The sequence below is a fragment of the Thermobia domestica genome, chromosome 10 (assembly GCF_964235325.1).
Source record: "Thermobia domestica chromosome 10, izTheDome1.hap1.1, whole genome shotgun sequence".
NCBI lineage: Eukaryota > Metazoa > Arthropoda > Insecta > Zygentoma > Lepismatidae > Thermobia > Thermobia domestica.
Genome location: NC_137463.1, coordinates 215,651,255 through 215,676,081, shown reverse-complemented (window position 1 = coordinate 215,676,081; position 24,827 = coordinate 215,651,255). Strand labels below are relative to the sequence as shown.

General features: G+C 35.0%; 1 protein-coding gene across 2 annotated transcripts in view; it reads left to right on the top strand.

The window, feature by feature from the left end:
- The window catches only part of LOC145662988 (monocarboxylate transporter 12-like), an 881,834-nt gene that overhangs the window by 835,881 nt on the left and 21,126 nt on the right, over positions 1-24,827 (top strand). For both annotated transcript variants that reach the window (XM_081729091.1, XM_081729092.1), the window contains 2 exons: positions 549-831; positions 8,023-8,197. In XM_081729091.1, coding sequence (XP_081585217.1) covers positions 549-831; positions 8,023-8,197 — 458 coding nt within the window. The remainder of the gene's footprint in view (positions 1-548; positions 832-8,022; positions 8,198-24,827) is intronic.

The window sequence follows — 24,827 nt, the reverse complement described above, 5'->3', positions numbered from 1 at the left end:
AAATCAAACTGTGATTTTATTTAGAAAGAATTTGTCACAAATCAACAAGACCAGTAGCGCTTTCTGAACTGATAATTTCCATTATTAGCTTAGTAGTTCGAAAATTAAACATGGAAAAGAAACTTGAAACAAAGCAGATATTCATAAAGAGAGGTCTGTACTTAGTTTAGATAGAGGAGACATAAATACAATTTGGAATGATGTTTTCATCACTTATTTCCGCCGGTTGGAAAGAAACATTAAAACAGTAAACAAGAACAATGATCAGTAAGTCTTGAACAACATGTGTTAACCTCTATGTGACAAGAAGTTTTTTACTTCATATTTTTTATTCCTTTTTAACTTGTTTCTTACCAATTCATGTTTGTTTTTTTTATACATGTTTACTTTTCGAACTACTAAGCTGATGATGAAAATCGTCATTTCCGAAAGCGCTACTTAGAAGAATACATTGGACTGCGGGGAGTATTAAGCTTTTTACTTATATTTTGCTAATATTTTAACTCAGATATAATATTTTCAATTTATATTATGACTTTTTGTTTCAGGAACATCGGATGGCGCCTCGGACTGCAGGCAGTCACAGGCGTTGTGTTCATATCCTTTTTCTTGGGAATTTTCTACCGCTCAGCGTCATTGTATCATCCTCAACGGAGAGCAATTCTTCATCTCAAGAACCAAAAGAAGAAAGTTAAAGAGAAGAAAGGTCATGTGACTGTGGAAAAACCTCCATTTTTCGACTTTTCACCATTAAGAATACGCACAGTACAAATTCTACTTGTGTCATCAGCGACTGCTGCTGTTGGACTTTATACTCCAATATTTTATCTAGTAAGTTCCTATGTGGTTATGGTTATTTCCTGTGTGTGCGTGTAAAATACGCAAAAAGTAAGTTTTATGAGTGATATGAGTACTGTTCATTTCTTGTGTTACACTTGTAATTTTAGCTCAAAATTTTCCATATAATTGATATATACAACTTGTTTACCGTGAAGGATATAGCATTTTTGTTCACGTACAAGTTTACTCATTCATTTAAAATTATGATTGTATGTAACTTGTGACTGTGTATACACAGGAGTTCTTTATCTTCTGTCAACTGTGTAACTGTATTAGCTAGAAAAAAAAAAAAGCATTTTTATAGCTAAAGGAATTTCATTAGAATAGAAAATTCTAGTAACAATGCTACTCTCAGGAACACTTTTCCAAATATTTATGAAGTTAGTTAAATATATATAAATTTCATTATAATATGACGTATAATGTATGTCCACAGAGTACTGGAAGTTACCATTTCCCCAAAATAGCCTGAAAAATCGTTGCCTATATTATATAATATCCACTGAGAGTAAAATAATTTAGACAATACCGGTACTAGTTACTAATGACCTATCTCAAATAAACATTGTTGAAGTTTTTTTAGTATTTTAATTAGTAGACCTTTTTTTAAATAGAATTAGAATTGAATTTGATACACCTGTAAAGTTTGGAGTAAAGTTCGTTTTATTACCTGAAATTGGACACCTGCGCGTGAGTTCATGAGATGAGATGCTTCTAGCAAGTACCCAGTTTCATCTTTCGAATGTTTTTCTGTAGTAATTCTCAACGACGATAGTTACCCAACTTGAATACTTAATAGTTTACTACTATACCCATTCACTGACACACTTACATGCACACAAGAAAAAAGTCACCCAGAAGGAGGGCTGCAAGGCCTTTACAATATCAGATCAATTCAACAACGAGTTTGATTCTATGAGCGTAATATGTTTTGCATTTCAGTAAGTTGTAGCACCCTCTCGGGCGTGGATATATGCGTTGATGCGGCTTGGAAGTGAGTTGTAGAGTTGTCATATCGTTGCTTGCGGTAAGTCAGTCCATAACTGCTGTAACCGCGCCTCGAGATCTTGTAGATTCGCAGTGGCACGGAGTTGGCGTCCAAGCTGGTCCAAATGTATTCAATTGGGGATAATTCACGTGACTTTGCTGATCAGGGAAAACCTCAACATGGCGTAGACAGTCCATAGACACACGTGTCATATGTGGCCGAGCGTTACCTTGTTGAAATTTATATCAGTGTGATCTCGCAGAAGGGGTAATATATGCAAACGCAGAATCTTCCTCAGGTATCGCTGTGCCGTCAAGGTTTCGAGAATTGCTACTAGGGATAAGCGAAAGTCATACGCGATAGCTTCACATATCATGATGCCAGGAGTAACGTCGGTGTCCCGTTCCATAATATTGGTTGGGTGTGACCTCTCCTCCTGGCACCGCCACACACACACATGATGGTCATCTGTTGTAATGCAGAATCGAGACTCATCACTGAATTTTATCCGTTATTATTCATGAGGATTCCCGAATGCGACACCACTTCACACGCTGTCATTTATGCGAAAGTGTTAATGGCAGTCTACGCAGGGAACGGTGCACCCGCAATCCAACTGATACTAGTCGTTGAGACATTGTGCGGGATGACACATGGTGTTGTAGAAAGTCCACCACTTGTGTCTACATAGCAGGTGCAGACGTCACAGGGTTACATAATGCTTTACTCATAATCCGACGATCCTTCTGTGTTGTGGTCTGTGAACTTTCACGTCGTCCGTTGGTGCCTTCACATATCCATTGACCCCAACATCGGACCACAGTAACATCTGAATATGCCACATATCTGACAATCGTACAAAACGTTTCTCTCGTTTCCTCCGATTTTCTTTATTCCACAATTTCAGTCATTATTGTCATTCCTGTCTCCTTTAGTCTATACATGGGATAACTGTGGGACGTAAAACCGAAGAATTTCAACTTCATTAACAGCTTCTTAACGTCCTCGATTTATTAACTAAGCCTTTTTTCACGATCATGAATTAATAATTGGAAGGAAACCAAGAGCAAATAGGTTCTCGAATTTATTTTTCAAGTGTTGGACAAAAAAAAAAAAAAAAAAAAAAAAGAATGAAACAAAACGATCAACTTGGAGCACTTGAAATGTACAATTTCAGTAAAAACTGACACTTTTTACTTTCAAAGCCGAGCGTTGTAGCTTATTTCTAATAGCAAACTTGTTTCCGTTCTATTTTGCAAATATACATCTTGAAGATAGTGATGAAAGCCCTACTATGTGACACGTCCTGTAAATGTAACAACAGTTATTTATCTAATAAACTAAGTACATAATCATGTGCTGTGAATCCTAAAATTTTGCTATCTTATGTATGTATTATAGAAAAAGTTCTTCGTATAAGTAAAAGAGCATTTGTTTGAAACAATATTGTACAAATTACATACAACAATTACAATAAATACTGTGCTGCTACTCTGCAATTTCCAGATACATATACTCGTTTGAAACTTAAGGGCAGAAACTGGCTACCTTTCCCTGTTCTATTAGTTTATTTATCCTACCTAGCCACGTTAGATAAATGAGCTATAGCTTCCCTACGGTTAGAACACTTAGATAAAATAAAACAATCATTTCATTGATGTTTTATACAATCCTTACTTCTTTTAACGCAATTTTCGTGATTATTCATACATGATAATAATGGTGACGTAATATCGTCAAAATATTTGGGAAACACATTTCAATTTGTTATTCAACTGAACTGTAGTACAAAGGCTTAAAGATGCTAGTGGACTCATTTTACATAGTTAAATATTAAAAATTTGTAGAAAGTTATAAATGGTATTGTCAAACCACTGTCGATTTCTTCAGTGTAAACGTCAAACTAAAGCTGCTTAATCCGTCAGATTGTTCAGATGATAGATCAGAATGTGATCAAATGATACACTACATAGGCGAAATTGTTCACCTTCTTGATTCCTTAAATTGAAGGAAGACGACTATGGTTCGTAAAAACCATTTGTAGATTTATTCATATTCTAGCACGCTTAAAGGTAAGTGTTTAAGTACAATATTTGAATATGTCTGCCGTTTTCATCTTCTCATTTAATGACTGAGTATAATTCATCTCATATTACTAACTTTTGGAATAGTAAATACATCCATTTAAGTTGTCTAAGACTATACGATGAATTGTCTGACCAACACAAAAATGTTGAGACGTTTGCTAACTGAAAATGTACAGATATTCATGAATTTAATAGAATCATCTGGCAATAAATGCAACTTATCAGATTAATGTGGACAACCTTTCGCCATCAGAACAACTGTGATGTGACGTAAAATGAATCCATAGAGGCTGTGAATGGTAGCAAGTAGAATAATTACACCATTCCGCGTGCAGTGCATCACTCAGTTTCGTGAGAGATGAGGGAGGCAGAATCTGCGCCGGATTTATCTCTCCAAAACGGACCGGAGATTGGGTAGGCCAGGGAAGTTGTTTAATTTCATCATTCCGATGTTTATCAAACCATGCCACAAAGCTTCCAGCAGTGTGCATAGGTTCATTATCATCCTGGAATTGGCGTCATTGCCCTTAGGATGACATAATGACGAGAGTAAGAGCCGCTACCATGTTTCACGGCTAGGAAAACACTGCAGATCATATTTTTCTGTGGGCTGTCTGCCAAACATAAAAATACGGCGCGTAGTTTGGAATAAGGTGAATGATGACTCATCTAACCGTATTACACGTTTTCAGTCATCAATGATGCATGTTGCATGTCCACGGCAACATTGAAGTCGTGCTAAAGCATTATGGTCCCTTATCAGCAGTTTTGTCCGTGCAACTTGACCGCACATGCGATGCGATTGTAAACACAGACTATGGGAGATGCTGCTAGAGTTGCTGTGTCACTTGCACCGACGATATGGTTCTGAGTGACAATCCGCTTTAATGCTCGGCAGGATCTGTTACTGAGGTTTTTCTTCCGACCACTATTCCTCTTCTTCGATGTGGTTTTGCTGTGAGTTTTGTAGACTGTTATCACCTTGATGCTGTTCCTCATGACGCATCCAATACATCTGCCATTTTCGTTATACTCGTATCCCATAGCCAAACACCAACAGTTTGCCTTCCGTGGAAATCAGAAAGATCGCCCATTTTACACTATCACTATCTGCTCAGTACACTGCACACTGTCGTTCTACTGCTCCTTACGTAGTACAGAGCTCGCTCTAAGATATTACTAATAACAGATTAACGCTGCGGTCACCCCCTGACCATTGTTATCCCAGACATCTGACATGTTCCTAACTCCAGATTTTTCGTTAAATTAATAAGAATTTATATCTATTGAAGCTTTTGGCAAGAAAATTACTATTATTAGGTAAATGATTAAGAGAAGGCGTATTTTGTTCTTTCCGTTGATATAAAGATGCTGTTTTATTATACTTTATAACTATTACACTATAGTTCAATATAAGTCTATTTCAAAACAAAGTTTTCGTTACAAACCTTCTTCTGAATGAAGCTATATTCTTGTTAGGGATATAACTGTAAGATGTTAGCAAGTCTCCAACTAAGGGTCACCCTTTGAATTTTCGTACTTAATTCAATGTTAAAGAAATGCTGGTGGGTGAGTTCTATAAATGTCTCCCGGTATAGAACTGGCAGGATCTTAAAAACCTTAGTGGGTGGTAATCGGAACTGTCCGAACAATCATATCCTCTTACTAATGACATTGTAACTTAACTTATGTTCAACGACGTTGCCATAGCTTTGGTCCCCATTACACTGTGATTAATGGCTTACACATGTGAATTCTTTCTTTCTATATAGAGAAGGGGGAAATAAACAAACACTGACCAATTTTCCTGCACATATAGATCATTCCTTCTCAATGGAAAAAGAAATATTATGTTGAAAGCAGGCTGAAAGTGTCAAATAACAAAGCAACATCGAGCACTCGGAGTTTCCAGACTACTTTTTTCTTCGCCAAAACATTTGAGACATTCCATTCCATATTCATATGACGGAGAAGATCAGTTTTTGCTCACCCCCTACTTTTGCCGAGAGCTGCCGTCCAGTTCGAATTTTGTTCCTCTCCAAAGGAAGAAGGAAGATTTTTCCACTCAAAGTGTCAAATAACAAAACAACACAAACCATTCAGAGTTTCCACGCTACTTTTTTTTTTCTCTCTTTCGCCAAAATCTTTCTCAAGTGACAGAGAGGAATGCGCACTTCTCTGATCGAGAATTGTCAGCTAGCTTGAATTTCTTGGCAACACCGGATTTCGGAGAAAATATCGGTTTCACTACCATGTTGTAGGAGGAGAAGGTTAATAGGTCAATTTTCCATGCCTCCCCCCAAAGTTTTTAAGATGTTTCAAAAAGTCTACTGAGGATATGTTTTGAAATGTCATTGTATAAAGTTAATCGATATTTATGATATTGTAATTTGTGATAACAATATTAGCACTTATAACAAATGTATATTTGTGCTTGTGGTCTTATTCAGCTGCCAGCATAACTGGAAAATATATAAATATTTTGTAATATAAATATAACTATACAAAAAATGAAACATTCTTACCTTGTTAGTTCTAAGCGTCACTAAGTTATGTTTAACGAAAATAATATTTAAATATACGTTTCTATGTAACTGAATAAATTATAAGACAATCATTAAACAATATCAGGTAATGTTTAACTTTACTTTTTTTTATCTATTGTAGTGTTCGTTTGTAATCTCATAAGGAAACAATTTGATGTTATTTTACTGAAAGAAGAAATTTATCATATTTATATTTTAGTTTATGTTCAATAATGAAAATAAACTCAGTGGCGTCTCTTCAGGGAAGTCTCATCAGTAAAAGTTAAACACTTATTGCTACAAGTTAAGGAGGAAAAATTGCGTATTGTTCTAATACTTGAATACAACAATTAGGAGATAAGGTAAATTTTCTTCCCTTAGCTTGTAGCTGATGTAACTTCACTCAAGAGCACCACTATGTACTCCGAGTCCAGCTATTCTCAAACGTTGTTCACAGTAATAACTGAAATTTTTGTAGGGTGACTACGATTAAATTCTGATTAGAGCTCCGGTACAGTAAGCTTCCAATTTCTTTTGCTAGACACTACAATAGTACGATCTTCCGCAAGTGACGTAATACAAAGTCTTCCAGCTCGATTTTTGTCCACGTTCTTTCGTGTTCGAAATGTTTGGTGGAATCACCAACGGTAAATGAAGCCAATTTCAGTTTGGAATCTGTTTGACGAATAGAAAAGCCCGCATTATGAAGATCAATGATTCCAGCGTGTGTCTCTACATCTCTACACTTAAGATCTTACCTCTGTCCATGATTTCTAACAATCACAGCAACATACACTCAGAAAAGGCAAAAAAAAAAAAAAAAAAATCCACACAAACACATTTCAAGACATAACCGTACTGTACCTTATAATACCGTTCACTAATAATATAAAATTCTGATAATAATTTTGTCTAATAAGGCACGTTTACCAAAATTATATTCCAGAGGTTACTATACAAAGGAATTAATTGCTAACATTTAACATACTTCGATCAGACAAAGTTATTTCATGATTTTGATCACGTTGTTACGTTTGTATAGATCAAAAAAAAACTTAAACTTTGGTATAGTTGGAATATTTATTTATTTATTTCATTACCGGAATTTTCAGTGGGAGTTCCGACGATTGACTTTCATCAATCATTAGCGACGATTTATTTTCCTCAAAACATCTATCGCTATTTTAATCACATCTGGCTATAATCATATTTTGAGGACTTTATCAGTATATATACACTGACGTATATCAAAGTTGCGTAGTTTAATTCTTTAAGCAGTTACCTACAGATCAGTTTTTCTACTTCGATACTTCTTTTAAATTAAGATTTCCAAAATCACATCCATTCACAAATGGACATATGTGAAGTACCAGGAAACAATAGTAGATGTATGGGAATATTTTTTGACCGAACCAAAGATATTAATATAAGTTCATATGCGGAACATTGAGAAAACAGAAAGAAACCGAAGTTATAGTATTGTAGAAGCTATATAAAAGAAAACAATAGTTCTTACATCTTACTTTAAGAATTTTTAACGTGTATATTTTAGTGCTACATAAACGTGACTTTTTCTTCGTAGGTTTTACAAGGTTACAAAGAGGGTCTTGAAGACAGTGCGTTAGTACTACTCCAGACGTTTCTGGGATTCGCTACAGCGCTTGGTGGAGTCGGATTTGGCCTGGTTGTTGTCAAGCCAAGTGACCAGTGTCTCATTTCCCGACAATACCTCTGCCAAGCAGCTATGGTTGGTGTTGGTAAGATTTTACATATTTCTACGTTAGAGCTATTTTTTTTTTTTTTTTTTTTTTTTTTACCCCTTATAATTTCCATTTTTTATATCATATAAAAGATAACTTCCTCATCGTGATTAATGGAAAACAATTAGTTGTTATTGGTTGTTTGCTTGTTCGGAGTTTGATATTCCTTTACAGAATCAAGGTTCTATGGAACATAGGCATTAGTGTTAGTTGTATGATGTATTTTTTGATTGTTTGTTTAGAGATAGGTATCCCTTTACAGGATCAAGATTCCATGGTACATTTTACGTGAGACCCGAACTACATGTACACTCATGTCCAAAATTATTGTCGCATGTCTATAACTGTCTTCTTGTAAGAATATAATCTGATAATGATTTTGCAGAGTACTATTAATACTGATACTTTGTATATAATCGGAAAATGTATATTTCTGGTAAATTTCATAGGAAATGACTTATAAATACCAAAACTAGAATGAGTAAAACAAAATGTTACTAAGTGGACAAGAAAGTTTTATTTTCGTTTTATTGTTCGTATTTACTGCTCTTTTGACATGAAATTTGCCACATACATATCTTTGCCGATTGTATACATACTACCATTGTAAGAAATACTGGACGAATTCGTTATCAAATTATATTCCTACAACAACATATTTATAGATATGCGACAATAATTTTGGACATGAGTGTACATTCTTAGAGAGTATGATATTGATTGCATACAATTCAATTATTTCCTTCTTTTCAGAAGCAAGCAGCAATAAGCAAAACGTTTAAGAGTTTACATAGAATTTCTTTTTAATTATTAACTGTTCCACTGCTTTGTCTAGTATAAGCTTCGTCAGATATTTAAATGGCAGTCAGAACGCAAGGAATTTAAGTCTAACTATTAAAGTAGTGGGAAAAAGAGACCTATTTGTGCTCTCCGTCTAAATACATGGAAAAATGAATCATAAAATGAGTTATTTACAATATCTGGACATGAATATTTTTTTAAGTACTGAAAGGAGATTCGGGTAGAGATCTTAAATATGAAATAAGTCCGAATTAACCAAAATTGCAATTGAATCCCTTGTGTAGTGAATGCCCCATATTTTGTGCGGTAGAGTCTAAATGATAAGTCCAGAATTTGAACCCTACATCTTTTATTAACAAAATTAAGTCTTATATAGAAATATACAGTTCTTGTAAGTATTTCCAAGTCCATAAAATGTATTTCCAGTGTGGAAAAGACCTTCGGCACACAAGGTAGCCTGTGATTTGAAGGTCTTAGCCCAGAGCGGCGTCAGACGGTAATTAAAGGATATCTCCTTTTGCTCATCGCAGCCTCCGAAGATAGTGTAGTTAAGGATTACCCTTTTCGCTCATCGTAGCCTCAGAGGTAGGTTGATTAAAGGAATATTCCCTTGCTCATCGCAGCTTCAGAAGTAGGGAACTAAAGAAAGTCTCCGTAACCCATAACAGTCTCGGGAGACAGTTTAGCTAGGTTAGTGATCTGTACTGGCACTGATGACTCCGTCTTCTTGAGATCATCTTTTATAAACATCCTCTTGAAAGAGCGGTCCTTGAGGGGAGATCGGCCGTCTTCGTTTTCCTTCCGAAACTTCTTCGTGTCTTCCTGCTAGCTTCGATCCGTCGTTAGCTGCTGTTATGTTTACAATAACACGTATTCGTGGTAGGAGCATTTATTTATAGTAAACACGCAGTTGCTTATGCATGAAGATGTGTAACTTAACAATAAAGATAAAAGATGAACCATTTATCTTGAAATGCTCTTGTAACTTTCCAATTAATATATAAAAGTGCTGAAATTTTCTACAATGCAAAACTCAACGTGGGTAAATCGTTTGACATACTCTGTAACGCCATCATATTGTTATAGATACGATAATATCGAATTCAACATTAAGTTATAGTTTTTCAAATAGCATTACGTAGATTGTTACATATTTCAAACCTGTCTGTATTTATCGAAAGTCTTCTGCGAAAGTGAAAGCTAATTTCTCAAATCAAAAACGTACAATACCACATTAATACGGCACCACAAACATCCAAATTTTAGAGGCCCGTAAATAACAATAATGTAAGAGAGTCGGGGTAATGCACACTCTTAGGTACATTAGTATAAAACATGGTTACGTTAAGATCTAATAATATGAAAATAACATGAAGTATTTTGAATTAAGGAAAACAAATGCGCGCCGACTACGTAAGTGCTCCAGGGCCCCAGCACCCACATAAATAATCTTGTGGGTGCGCACCCACAAGAGTTTCAGTTTGGACCTGGGTTTAAACCCATTTCTCTTGCATTTAAGCCAGCCATGTTACCGACTGAGCTAGGGAGGCCCCAACTTATCCTTATAGTACCGGTATATTTTACTTGATCACAGCACAGCCCTTTATGACAGTATTCATAATCAAATATGGAGAGCTCCCTGAAAACATATAGGCTAACACGTCCCACCATTAATATGCACCCACATAAATTTTGGAAAGTCGGCGCCGTTGGTTACAAGGGATTCCAAATTGTCTTTTTTTCAAAAATTTTCTTTCGAAAAAACTATTTGGGTGAGTATACATCAAATCACTTAGATAGTTTTTAATAGACATAAATATCACAATACATTTACAGCAATTTGTTATTTCAATCCTTCCCAAAACACACACACACACAAAAGACATGGGCAGAGATTGCTATACTGCTTAAAATGACATATTTGTGGGAAATTTTAAAAATAATTATTGATTTTATTTGTTTCCAGAACACTACAGCAATAGTTTTTGGTAGTTTTAATTACAACAGATTGTCGGCATAACATAATTTAAAGCAATACTGCAAACTTTACCAATTTTGTCATATCTCCGAGACCAAAGAAATTCCGAAGTAAACATGGAAAATGAAGTATTACCAGAAAATAGTGAAACCGTTTTAGTATTGCGCTCATTAAAAAGTGCGCAATAAAATCTTTCGCTAAGTACTTCATCGAATAGAAAGGAAAGAAAGGATAAAGGAAGAAGAATGAAAGAACATAAACATAACTGTAGAATCAATTACGATGCTCAACTCAGAGCTATTTTTCATTTTTTTTTCTCTCTTACTACTGTTCTTCCTCCTTCATTTGATAAAGTATTTAGCGAAAGTATTCATAGTGTACTTTTAAAGTGTTGGTATGTTTTCACTTATTTCTGGTAAGTAATCAGTATAAATATGTATTACATTTCTGTTTCAAAGACCTGCTGAGTTTTAGTGGAAAAGCAAAATTTTTATTAAATGATAGTTTGCGTACTAATTAATTTTTATGTATTACTGTAAAAGAGAAGAAAAAAATAAAAAGGTATTGCAACTGCTGAATTACAAAGAAAATTATGATGTATAAGTGAAGACAAACGTGTGCTTTGGTAACTGTAATTTATTGAAAGGAGGAGCGATACATATTAATCGTTTGCAGACATCGATTCTAACAGTTAAAAAATATTTTTAAAAAAATCTTAAATAAATTTTAGTTTACTTAATTTAACTATCATACAGTTCCTTAAGATGATTTATTCCTGAGAAAGTAAAGTGCGGTTAACGTATCCACGGAACGAGTAGTTTCTCACGACAAAGAAGTAAAAACAGTTAATACTTAAATAGGACTGAGTGATAAGTAAGTACCTTATAAATATCGAATGATAATCAGTTAATTCCTTTTCTCAAGATGGAAGTCAAAATAGTATAGGGTGGGGCTAAAAAAGCGCAACCGAAACTGAAAACATGAAATAATATGAATAATTTATTTGTTATTATTTTCTTGAATGCCTAAATGCTTTTTATTTTGCTTCAATTCTTATATTAATGTTAATTTTTAAATAGTATTTATTCTTAATCAAATATAGGTGCATTAAGACTACTGTAAAGGTGTTTTAGTAAATCTCTATTAGGATCCAAACTCCATGGATAGTTGATAATCTTCTGATGAGTATTATGTTTTCCTCAGTGGTCGCGTAAACAAATAAAATATGTTCTCCTCAGTAGTCACTTAAACAAATAAAACATGCTTTTTGGGGGGCTGGGAGAGGCTCGATAAGTCCTCACAAAGGCCACACTATTTTGTGCTCATTTCACGAACTGTGGAAGATTTTCATAAGAACATTCAATCAATGAATGAGGACATAATCCCTAAACAGTGTTCCCTTGTTTGTCAGCAATCATATGAGATACGTAGAACATGTCATAGTGAAATAAACATGAACAAACTAAAGGTACTTTTTTTTTTGGTCCCACCCTGTATGTGATGAGAAATCACAATACCGAAGAAATATTTCTTCAAGGAAGAAATGTTGTGTATTTTTAAGTTTTATGATTTCTTTTGACACGTTTTGCACAGATCCAAATACAAATAATGCTCATAGAAAAATAACAAGTCATTTACGTAGAATAATCCCTAGTTCGTAAGGAAAACATTAAGATATTTAGTCAATATTTTTTATTGTAATTTCCAGCAATCAGTATGAAATTAGAATGAAATCATATATATATAAGGCATGGTTAAAATTGATACTTGAGTGGCACAGTGAAAAATGGAATAGAAATTTAGAAATTGAGCATTCTGGGAAATCAGTATGCCCAATTTCGCAACATATTTTATGTTTTGATATATATTATCAATTAGAAAATTAACAAATAATAACAGACAAGATTATTTTATAGATCCATTCTAAAATAAGAGATACATATATGTTGTCATTTTCTTTCTTTAGAAATTTAATAATTTTGCCTTGAAGTTCAGCCTACAATTGTTCCCAGTTGTCTTTCTTTATTTCGCATTAGGGTGGCCTAATTTTTCTACATTATCTTTTTGTTATTGATTTTGCGAGATATGTTGTATTTTTATATATATATGTAATATCCTGTATGGCTGTGTTTGCAAACATTCAATGTGTGCTTCTATCCACAACATCAACCATGTATATTTTTACTGTAGATTATTATAGCTGTAGACGAAGGAGACAACAGTGACGCCACTGGTCACATGTCGCCACTGCCTCACCTGGAGCATCTATATAACCCAGACAGTCATCAATCTGGGCTGGTCAAATTTCCTTTATTGGTTTTCAGTAGAGCCTAGGTAGTACCACACCTAAACCCAAAACCTTTAGCTTGCAGTGAAGCTATCGGTTCCTTTCTTTCCTGGCTTGCAGCAGAGCCTAGGGAGATTCCTAATCACAACTCCGGCCTAGCTTGCAGTGGAGCTTTGTCGGGAATAACCCCTCTCTGCTTGCAGTAGACTAGCGAGTGTCCTACACTTCCTCACGTAGCTTGCTTCGTGAGGATTCCTTCCCGAAACCTTCAGATCGAGGAGACATCTATTTAAATCCCAAACGTTAGAGAATTTGTATTTATTTTTAATTATAGTGGAATTTTGTAATAAAATCCGGTAGTAGGAAAACAATCCCAGACAGTAATTTGCTCTACATGTGCTCTACCTATACTTGCACAAGCAAAATTTTACAATATAATTCACTTAATGATGAATTTATACATACGTGGACATTCGGACATTTTCTATATCATACATTTATATACTTCATTAAATGAACATAAACTTTATCTTGTCATTAAATTAGATAGTGTAAACAAACTGTATCTACACAAGAAAAAACTTTTCAAAAATAAATTTCATGAAATATATATTGAACGTTAGAGCATAAAAGATAATTTTACACTGTTAATAAAATAAACTATGCAGTTCTAACGAAAACAACACCTAACCTACAAAAATATCGAATTAAAAATAAGCAAACCTCCATCTTCCCCATCGTTCCCTAATACCTTCAGAGCCCTCAAATGTCATAGTTATAACTATAAATAGACCTCATATAGATCTACGTGTAAAATTTATGCGTAAAACCAAGAATTGTTTGAACTTTCACAAAGTAAACGTTCAATTATCACTATCTTCCTTTCCCAGACTAAATTTTATTCTTCACGTACTAGAACTGTAATGTCCTAATAGTGTTTACAAGCGTTAATGTCCTACTAATGTTAAGTATTCACAAGCGTTTATAGAGTTTATATTTCCACAACAAAAGAATCAACAATTGTACGTGTTATGTTTTACAACGCTACTTGCGAAAGAGCTTATTTGCCTTTGTTTTTACCTCTACTGAGGCTAAAAGAAAAACTTACCGAAATTAAGCCTATTACTTGCTTTGAATTGGACATTTTAAGTATACTTTTACAATCCTTGTCATTTCTCTTCTATATTTACGAACATGGATTTAATAATTTCTACAATCTATGCTATAAATTCCTGGTGAAATGGAGAGCTGTGTGCTTCAGGTCCTAACACGCCACAAATATCACACTACTTATTTCATCTTGTTTCTTATCCTTTGTATGGCGGAATACTTCTTCCCAATTATCAGTGATGAAAAGTACTTCCGTAACCTATCATTAGTTTGTATTATTTTATTTTATGATATATTGTGAAATTAGGGATGATGCGAAATTGCACATACTTACCTTATAACTTTTCACAGGAATAGAAGTTTGTCCAGTAGAGGCGCCTATATGGCTATTTAGAATGATTTAATTTTCTTCAAAATAAACACGCGAGAATATTAGATAAGACTACAAAAAGCAGGCAAATCGATTGGAGATATCAGTTGGAACTAAACTTCTTATTTATCCGCACATTGATCTAAAATCCTACTAATATTTACAAGAGTTTGAAACTCAAAAGATGCAGTCATTCGTGAGGTAACATTTTTGTACATGTTCAAAAATTTTATTATTGTTTTTATTTGGTTTAGTTTCAGTATAAAATGGATCACGATTTTGTCTGAAACTTTTGCAAATAAATAAGACAAATCTCCGTATATTTGAGTGTAGATTCTTTTCGTCGCATGTATTTCAGGATGAAATTTCCAAAATTCATTCACATGAAATTGATCTGATATTTGTATTTTGGATATCGGAAAGACCCCATGTAGGAAATTTTGTTCCCATACTCCACCGTTTGAAAAGAAACATTAATACTGATAAACCTTTTAAATTCTCTTACCTTTAAAAGATCGAATTTCGCTCAACTCTGCCTTATTCACAGTTTAGAATTTTAGGAAAATACATGTGCAAAATTTAAACTTCTGAGGCTCAACAGTGATTCACTCATTACAAGATCTCCGAAACAAGATTACTTCAGAGTTAACAACACACAAAAAAGAGCAGAGACAACTTCTCCTTTCTAGCACTACCGCCAGTTCATGTACCCAGAGTACATTGCGGTTCGTTGACACCTTCCAGCCATATTACTGGAGCAAACTCCCATATTTTTACCCAGACTTTGAAACCTTACCTTTTCTAATGCTTTGGTAAATATATCAGCTACCTGATTTTGACCCGCAATATGCTTTACATCAATTTTGTTACTTTGATAGCACTCCCGTACAAAGTAGTATCTTACTTCGATGTGCTTTGACCTTTTGTGAAATTCTGGGTTTTTTGTCAATTTCACAGCACTAGCGTTATCTACTAATAATACAGGTTTCTCACAAATTTCCACGCCCAAAACACTGAACAATCGCTTTAGCCACATTAGTTCCTTCGCACTTTCACTCGCTGCAATGAATTCAGCTTCCGTTGTTGACAAAGCCACTGATTTCTGAAGGCGACTTGACCACGTTACTGCACTTCCTGCGAACACTGTAACTACGCCACTAGTAGACCATCTTGTTTTGATGTCTCCGGCATAATCAGCATCACTGAAGGTTTTTAAACCCGTGGTGTTGTGTGATGAATACATTAGGCCATAGTCGAATGTACCTTTCAAGTACTTGAAGATTCTCTTAATCTTGATCCAATCCTCTTCTGTTGGCTGTTCAACGGCTCGAGCTGCTTGAGAAACTGCGAAAGCAATGTCAGGACGTGTTGTCATTGCCAAGTACATTAAGCATCCTACAGCTTCACGATATGGAGTTCCCTCTTTTATCGGCTTTGTACTACCGCCACTACTCCTATCGGATGGTGTTGCAACTGAGTTTGCTTCACTCATGTTAAACCTTTTGAGAATGTTTTCGATATATGCTCGCTGACTTATAAAAATCCCCTTTTCACTACGCTGGATCTGCATACCCAAGAAGCTATTAGCTTCATCAGTAGTAATTTCAAATGTATTACTCAACTGCTTTAAGAAATGGTCGATTTCATTAGAATCACTTCCTACAACTAATCCATCATCAACATACACCAAGACAATTAGCTTTTTTTCATTTCGTTGTCGAAAGAACAAACAAGGATCAGCAGCACTCACTTTCATTCCTTGTTCTTTCATAAACTTTACGAGTCTTTCGTTCCAACATCTCGGTGCCTGCTTCAGGTCATACAGGCTCTTATTCAACTTGCACATTCTACCACTTTTATCGTCGAATCCTTCCGGTTGCTTCATGTACACTTCTTCATGAAGTACCCCATTCAAAAATGCAGTTTTCACATCAAACTGTTTTATATGTAGTCTTTCCGTTGCTGCGACTGCAAATACAGTTCTTACTGTATCATACCTTGCTACAGGGCTAAATGTCTCTTCATAGTCTATCCCTTCCTTTTGCGCGCAACCTTTAGCTACGATCCTCGCTTTGTACTTTTGTACAGAACCGTCAGTGTTCAGTTTTCTTCTGTATACCCATTTGTTTGTTATCACTTTAGCACCATCTGGAAGCATCACTAAGTCCTACGTATGGTTCTTCTTTAATGCCTCCATTTCTTCTTTCATAGTCTGAGACCACTGTTCCTTGTTGGCTGACTACATGGCTTCTTTATGTGATATTGGGTCCCCTATTTCACTTGTTGCCATATACGTTGAACCCATAACGAACTCACCAGAAGTCATCCAGGCCGGTTTCTTTACTTCTCTTCTTAGTTGTTTGGTGGGTTGATCTTCCGCGTCTTCTGCCTCGCTTTCAGAGTTGGAGTCAGTGCACGGTATCCCTTCCTTCAGAATCGGACCATTCTCCGGGATCGATTCTTCCTTTTGGGTACAAACTTCTGCACCTTCCTCCTGATCTGGAACCACTGCACTCCTAAGAAATTAGTGCAAGTATTTTCTGGCTTGAAGTACACGTCATGTGACAACACAACACGTTTCTTTGAAGGTATGTATACTTTGTATCCATCTTTTTTATTCAGATATCCAACCATATACCCATGAATACTTTTGTTGTCTAACTTTCTGCGAAACTTCTTTGGAATATGCACGTAGCATTGCGTACCAAAGACTTTAAGATGATCAAAAACCATCACTTTGGTGCCGTTCCACAGCTCACTTGGTGACTTTCCTGTTTGAGGAGTCTTTCCTGTGTGATTTAAAACATACACTGCCGTTTCATACGCTTGAGGCCATAAGAACCTAGGTAAACCACTTACCGAAAGCATTGACCTTGCCAGCTCAACAATGGTTCGATTTTCACGTTCTGCAACTCCATTTTGCTCTGGCGTATACGGTGCAGACAAAACTGGTGTTATTCCACGCTCACTTAGAACAGCTTTTACGTCTTCACAGTCGAATTCCTTGCCACCGTCACTTCGGAACAGTTTAACAGTATGCCCCGCCGTCGATACTTCATTTAGAAATATTTTCAGGCATCTCACCACTTCATTCTTTTGTTTAATGAAAAATATTCTGCGATATTTACTATAATCATCCGTGAAGCACACGTAATACTTAAACCCTTGTACACTGTCCGTTGACATTGGACCATTTACATCTGCATTTATTAATTCACCCACCCTTTGTGGCCTGTTATGTCTTACCCTCAACGGTTTCTTATGTGCTTTTCCGAGCACACAACCATCACAGAAACTTTGAGTATCTTTATCACTCACTTCTATCTTTGCCTGCTAAAGAATGTTTTTAACATGTCTTTTATCTTGATGCCCAAGACGCTCGTGGCACAACTGTAACGTTTCTTTGGTTGTTGCAATGTTCACTTCAGCCGGTTCACTCGGAATAACCACTCGAATATGCATGATATACGTGTTTTGTTTCCACTCACCTGTCGCAATGACCTCGTTATCGCGACATAATGTAACTTTGTGACTGTCTATCGATGCACTAATATTATGTTTTGACGTGCTGCGCACAGAAAATAAATTCTTTTCTATTTCCGGTACGTACCACACATCTTGTAGATAACCTGGAATCAATTTACCGTTCACGAACCGTTCAATGTTTACTTGACCTGTTCCGTACACCAACACTTTTTCTTTGTTTGCTAATATCACACTTACTGGAACAGCAAACTTCTTATACGAAGCAAAATAATGTTTATTCGCAGTCATATGATTTGTAGCCCCTGAATCACAAACCCATGTATCTTCTTGCACTGCACTACTAGACGCAGATAACGCTGCTCCACTCTGATCACCTCTGGAAAAGGCCCCCGAGGAAGTTGCACTTTCAGTTCGTTTTTTCTTATCTGCCTTCTTCTTTTTACAGAATTTCTGAAGATGGGATGACGATGAACAATAATAACATTTCTTACGCGTTTTGTTTTCATTCACATTCTCCCTTGCACTTTCATGCACATTCTCCCTTACACGACTGGTAAGGTTTTAGCTTCGTTCTCCTTTCGCGTATCTTTGAGCAACAAATGCAGTATTTTCTGATAACGATACGGTTTGTAAACGTTTTTCTATGGTGCACAACTTTTCGGTTAAGTTTTCCGTAGTCCGTTCATTATCACTCATTGATTCCCAGACATTATTAAACTCCCGATACTCGGAACCAACCGAATCAAGTATTCTTCCATGTAAGAGTTCAACCGGTATGTCGTGCGATCCTCTTCGTCGTAATTCACTGTTCATGTCCGCGAACAATTTCTCCGCTTTTGATACGTGAGCAGCCATATCCATTTCTGGATCGCGTTTTAAATTTAAAAACTCTGTCATTAGCATACTTAACCTTTGTATGTTTGACTGTTCATACACACTCACAAGTTTGTCCCATATGTCCTTGGCGTTTGTGTAAATTAACACTAAATCCGCCACCTGTGTACTCAGTGCACTAGCAATTAACGCCGCTGCTTTCGCGTTGTCCCGTTTCCATACTTGTACCGCCTGCAGTTCCTCTGCCTTTTGTTCTGCAGATACTTCTGGACATATCCTTAAACCATCAACTATTGACATCAGTTCATATTGTTGAAAATGCATTTTCATCTGCCACTTCCATTGACACCAGTTAGATTGCCCAACCAACTTTTCAATTTTAATTTCCGGTCCCGCCATTTTCGACAATTCAATCCACTCAGTCCGCCTTTGTGTAATTGTTTGACACTTACTGTTCACCACGAAACACGTTGTCCCGTACAGCAATCTAGTCACAAGACACGTAGGAAAAAACTTCGTACCGGTACTGGTATTTTTTTTTTAATTACCACAGTTCACACTTTCAGTATTTTGACAATCGAACTTCCTGCATTTTTACTGGGCCCATAACCTGATGGCAGAGCACGTTTTTCTATACGAAGCAAATGCAGGATTTGAAAGTAAACTAATATCTGAACTGTATGTAAATATATTTTGCAGGCATTTGAAGATTACTTAATACATGATGTTGAACATAACACTCCTTTTCTACTACTACTTCAGAGTTAACAACACACAAAAAAGAGCAAAGATGATTTCTCCTTTCTAGCACTACCGCCAGTTCACGTACCCAGAGTACATTGCGGTTCGTTGACACCTTCACACTCAATACATATACGCTGGTGAAGTAAACGTCATTTCCGCTTCCTGTTCAGCTAGCTGGTTACAAACAAACCAGCTTTGAGCGGGTTATATGAAGAAGTTTACATGGTACTCGCCTGTGAAAATGATTTGTTTCGTTTTCGGATATAACCATAACAGTTTAAGAGGTATATGCAATTTTTTTTCCAAGAATGAGATTAGAAATATTGTACTATATAACATATTAAAGAGAAACGAAAACAAAGCCACATTGTACAAAAGCGATATAATGTTTAATTACTTATTGGGCGAACAGATATATCTCAATCTTTTTGAAGAACACTCTCTCCTTGCATATTCTGCCGGAAAGAAATAAAAATACATATATTTTTACCACAGCTTCCTTGCTCTATCTTTGTTTGTTTGTATGTTTGTGACATTTTTAGGCTAAATTCGCTGTTTAATATATATTAATACTCAGAACACTAAAATCGTTTCTTAGTAAACTGATAATTGAATCACACGTTTAAAGTCATACTATAACCTTCGAACAGTGCCTGCCCCAGCATGGAGTGAGTACTTGCCTGCCTGCCTCCGCTCTTTCTGATCGTCACCAGCGTAAGTTCGATAACAATTTTACCTCTGTGATTACATATATGTGTAAAAATTTGAAACTTTTGTTTTGATACAATTGAGATTTGCAGGCAATGGATGATTTTAAAATTGGTAAATCGGCATTACACACATATATAAGACAACCGCATTTAAGTAATCAAAAGTTAACCAGACAGTACCTTACCGAATATAAATTTTGGTAAGAGTATAGTACAGGCAATATGGTAAAGTTTAAGCCGGACTTGTTAATTTGTCTCATTCCGTTTGACATAAAATATAATTGCTCCATCCAATCGATCTACGCTAAGTACGCATGAAAAATACGGGATCATTATTTGAAAATTTATGTATAAAATTTGTCTAATCTACGAAAATACTTCTGTGCAAGAAAATTATTTATTAAATAATCTGTGCGTTAAAAATGTACCATGGTTACTAAGAAATTGAAATGCAAATCCACTTGTAGTGATTACTAACCCTGGCTATTGTACGCTTTTCGTGCCTCTCTTCCCTTCACGCCTACGTAACTTCACTGATCCGCCTGCTCCCTATAGATGCATCCTTACATTCGCTCGAGCTTCAAGCTGCCCTTAATCATCATAGATGTAGTGTTACGTGAAGTGACCACCCAGCGTAAGTTGGTACGTGTTCTCCTTATGAATTTTAATACATGTATATGCTGGCATGTTACAAATCTGTACGTTGTTTGTGGTAGACGCAAAGAAAATAATTCAGATAACATTAGGACATTATATAGGATAGTTAGAGAGTTATACCTTTTAAATTATTTAATTATTTCTGGTGATGCATTTCAACTTCACCAGTGCCAAGCAAAGAATGGGCACCCGCTAACAAAAGTATGAAGAATAAATTAGGAAATTATTTCCACGAAGATGCTAAGTTTCTGAGACTATGTATTCGTAATTGTATGCTTTAAGATGCATTGGTTATTCTAGCGCTGTACTCCTTTGTTCCGAATATCTGATCACTAATTTTATAAAAATCAAGTTTCTCCCATATTAAACATTTTCACTGAAGCTAAACAAACAATATGACAGAAGTATATAGCATAACAATTTTCAATAATTTTAATTAAACTCAATCTAAAATTATTATTACTGGGCGCTCATGCACATGCTTGGGATTCTCACTCACTTGTTGTCCAGCAAGTTATTGGGGATTGAAGGAATTAAAATGTAAAGTAATTTTGTTTCATATTATGATAAATATAGCATTCCTATACGTATAAAGTAAATATATTCACTGCTATTCGTGAAAATGTAGCCTTTTATTCATAATTTTAAGTTCGTCTTTCACAAGACTCACAGCTGCCACATACAACGCCATTGAAACTGCCTTAGCAACCACCTTAACAACAAGTTGTTTGTAACCAATATGGCTGCGCCCAGTAAAATTCACAGCAGACGACTTTAGCAGCGTATAAAAAGAAAAAAAAAAGAACTAACAAATGACAGTCAAACTTCGCACTGAGACAATTTTCTTTTCTTTTCTTTTTTTTTTTTAACAAGTTCCAAAGCGGCTGAGTAACAAATCGAGCCCTTGTAAGAAGAAATGAAAGTACGCTCGAATTGTGACTCTCCAGTAGGTTAACTTTTGGGCCATTTTTTCGTGGCAATTAAAACGCAATTCCTGTAGCTTTCTTAACTCCACAGAAAGACAACCAAAACGTACTCACGGAACAGCAAATATTTTATGGCACCATTTTTATTCTATGAACCAATAATACTTACAAAACTTCACATTTCCAAATGAAACTATATACATTAATGGGTCATTTCAAAAAAGTGGAGTGGCAACTGCCCCCTTTGCCCTCCCCCCTAATCGCCGCCCATGGATGAAAGTGTGTACAATATTGATGATTGTGGAGATACGTGAGTGTATTTTCTAGTATGAACATTTTTATATAAAAACAAGAAGAAAAGATATCTATGAATTTAATAAAGTAAAAATATTTAAAAATGCAAAAGCAAATTCAAAAATTTATGAAAATAATTAAAATATAAAAATTAGTAAAGCAAACATAAAAATAATTAAATATACTTCCTCCATTCCAAAATATGGTATAATTAGATCATTTATGTTTTTTCGAAATATGCTATAGAAATTATGTATTTTATTTCAGAATATAGCACACAAGCAACCTATAGTGTTAATATGAATAGCACGGCAACTTATTTATTTCAAAATAAGATATACATAATGCCAATTGTATCATTGAGTGGTTGGTTTTCATGTACTGCTTATCTTTCTACCATAGACTGTAAACGTGCACGTTTTTTTTTTATCCAGGAAATAAGGTTTCAATGTTGATGATACTCTTTTGATCATTTTTCCCTCTTTGAAATATAGTGTTGTTTCTGGCATTCCAATAGCATATGCCGAAGATCGAATAATTCTACATTTGCGAAGAGGGGTGTATTTCATTTTACACATTTCAGTTGAATAGTTTTTGCTTTTGCGATTGCATTTTTCTTTCTTTTGGTACCTAATATCAGCACATAGCTTCCTTTTATCGTACTGCACCTTAGCACGATCCCAAATTTACAAAATAGTTATAGGTATCATCTAAAATGTAACAGCATCTCAGTTAATGGCACTCTTCTTCAAGACACTAGCATTAATTATAGAATGATATAACGACATTCTATTCATATTTAAATGACCAAGAACTGCGCTTCAGACTTCCTACTCACAGTTTCCTGGGATAATGTAGTCCAAGCTTCCATTGAAATGTCACTTCTGCTGCCTAATTGATTCACCTGTATAATACATTTTGAGAATGTTTTGATTTGATACTTCATATCACGTTGCTACTAATGAACGTCTGTCAGACTGAAGGAAAAATATAATACTGTCAACGAACCACATTAACAGACACCTATCAACAGCACATGTGCGATAAATGAATTTAGTGTATTAATTCTTGTACCATTTCTGGAATAGAGGAAATAGATAGAAAAGAATAGTATTATGTAAGAGAATATCAAAGTAAAATATAAAGAAAATAGCATACAATAAAATTAAATATTAGTAAAAATATGAACTGTAAATATACAAGTAGTCTATACTGATGCAAAAGGATACATACTATAGAGACGTAATCTAACAGTAATGCAGTGAACAAGTATTGTTATTGAAATATTGTTTTAAATCTAACAAAACTAATACAGAATTTTGAAGGATTACGTATTACATTGTTCTAATATAGTACTTATGTTCTGGAATATATTATGGATGCTGAGTTTCGTTGTTGATCATTTAATAGCAAATCATTGATTTCGTTGTTGGTCATTTAGTGAGTTGGTTTCAGCTTTCTAAGAATGTCAAGGTCACAAATAATAATTTTAGATATTTGTATCACAGACCTTTGTCTCTGATAGAGAAAATGATCCTTCTATTTATTTATTATTATGTCTCAATATATCGAGGGTCTCTGTCAAAGTGTAGAATTAAAGATGCTAAAAAGAAATTAATTCCCTAAATATTCTACCTAAGAAGGGATCTCGCAAGCTCTTCTATGAAATCATCAATGAATAACGTATTGTTCCATTTATACCATCCACCTCAAATAATTATTGTTGTTAGAAGTTCAATGCAACGAAAAATCAAAAGCAGATGAGAAAAAAGAAAAAGAAGAAAGTTCCATACCATATCGATTAACTTGGTTGTCTTCAAGTTTTGAGTAACAAAAGATCAAAAAACATGACGGGAAAATCGGTGATTCTTGTAGTCCACTTAGTAATATACCATAATATTATGCATACTTAAAAGTATAAATATTCGTGTAGTTATATTTCAAATATGGAGTATTAATTCTAATATTAACTAGAAATCAGATCTTAAAATAAGTGTGGAATTGTACGCATAGGCTGAAAAAAAAAGTGAAGCCCCCATATTCTTATCTTTGATTTATTTTGAAAGTGTGCTATATTCATCAATTCCCGAAAAACTCTAACTAAAACATACATAATTTTCATTGTACTTTCCCTTGCTCAGGAAGCCATATAGAAAGCGGGTGCATTTATATTACATAATGAAACTGAAGCGCATCCAACTGAAGAAAGGTATATTTCAGTCCACGATGTTTATAGTTTTAACTCACAACTTTTTGACCTAGAACAGCGCGAGTTAAACGTAACTCACATGTATCCAATGTGTTAAAAGATATCCCGGAATATTATATAATGTTACTTTGTATATATTATTAGAATATACAGGGTACCCCGTAACTTACCATACATAGGATAAATAACATTTTTATGTGAACCATTTTTATTTATATAAT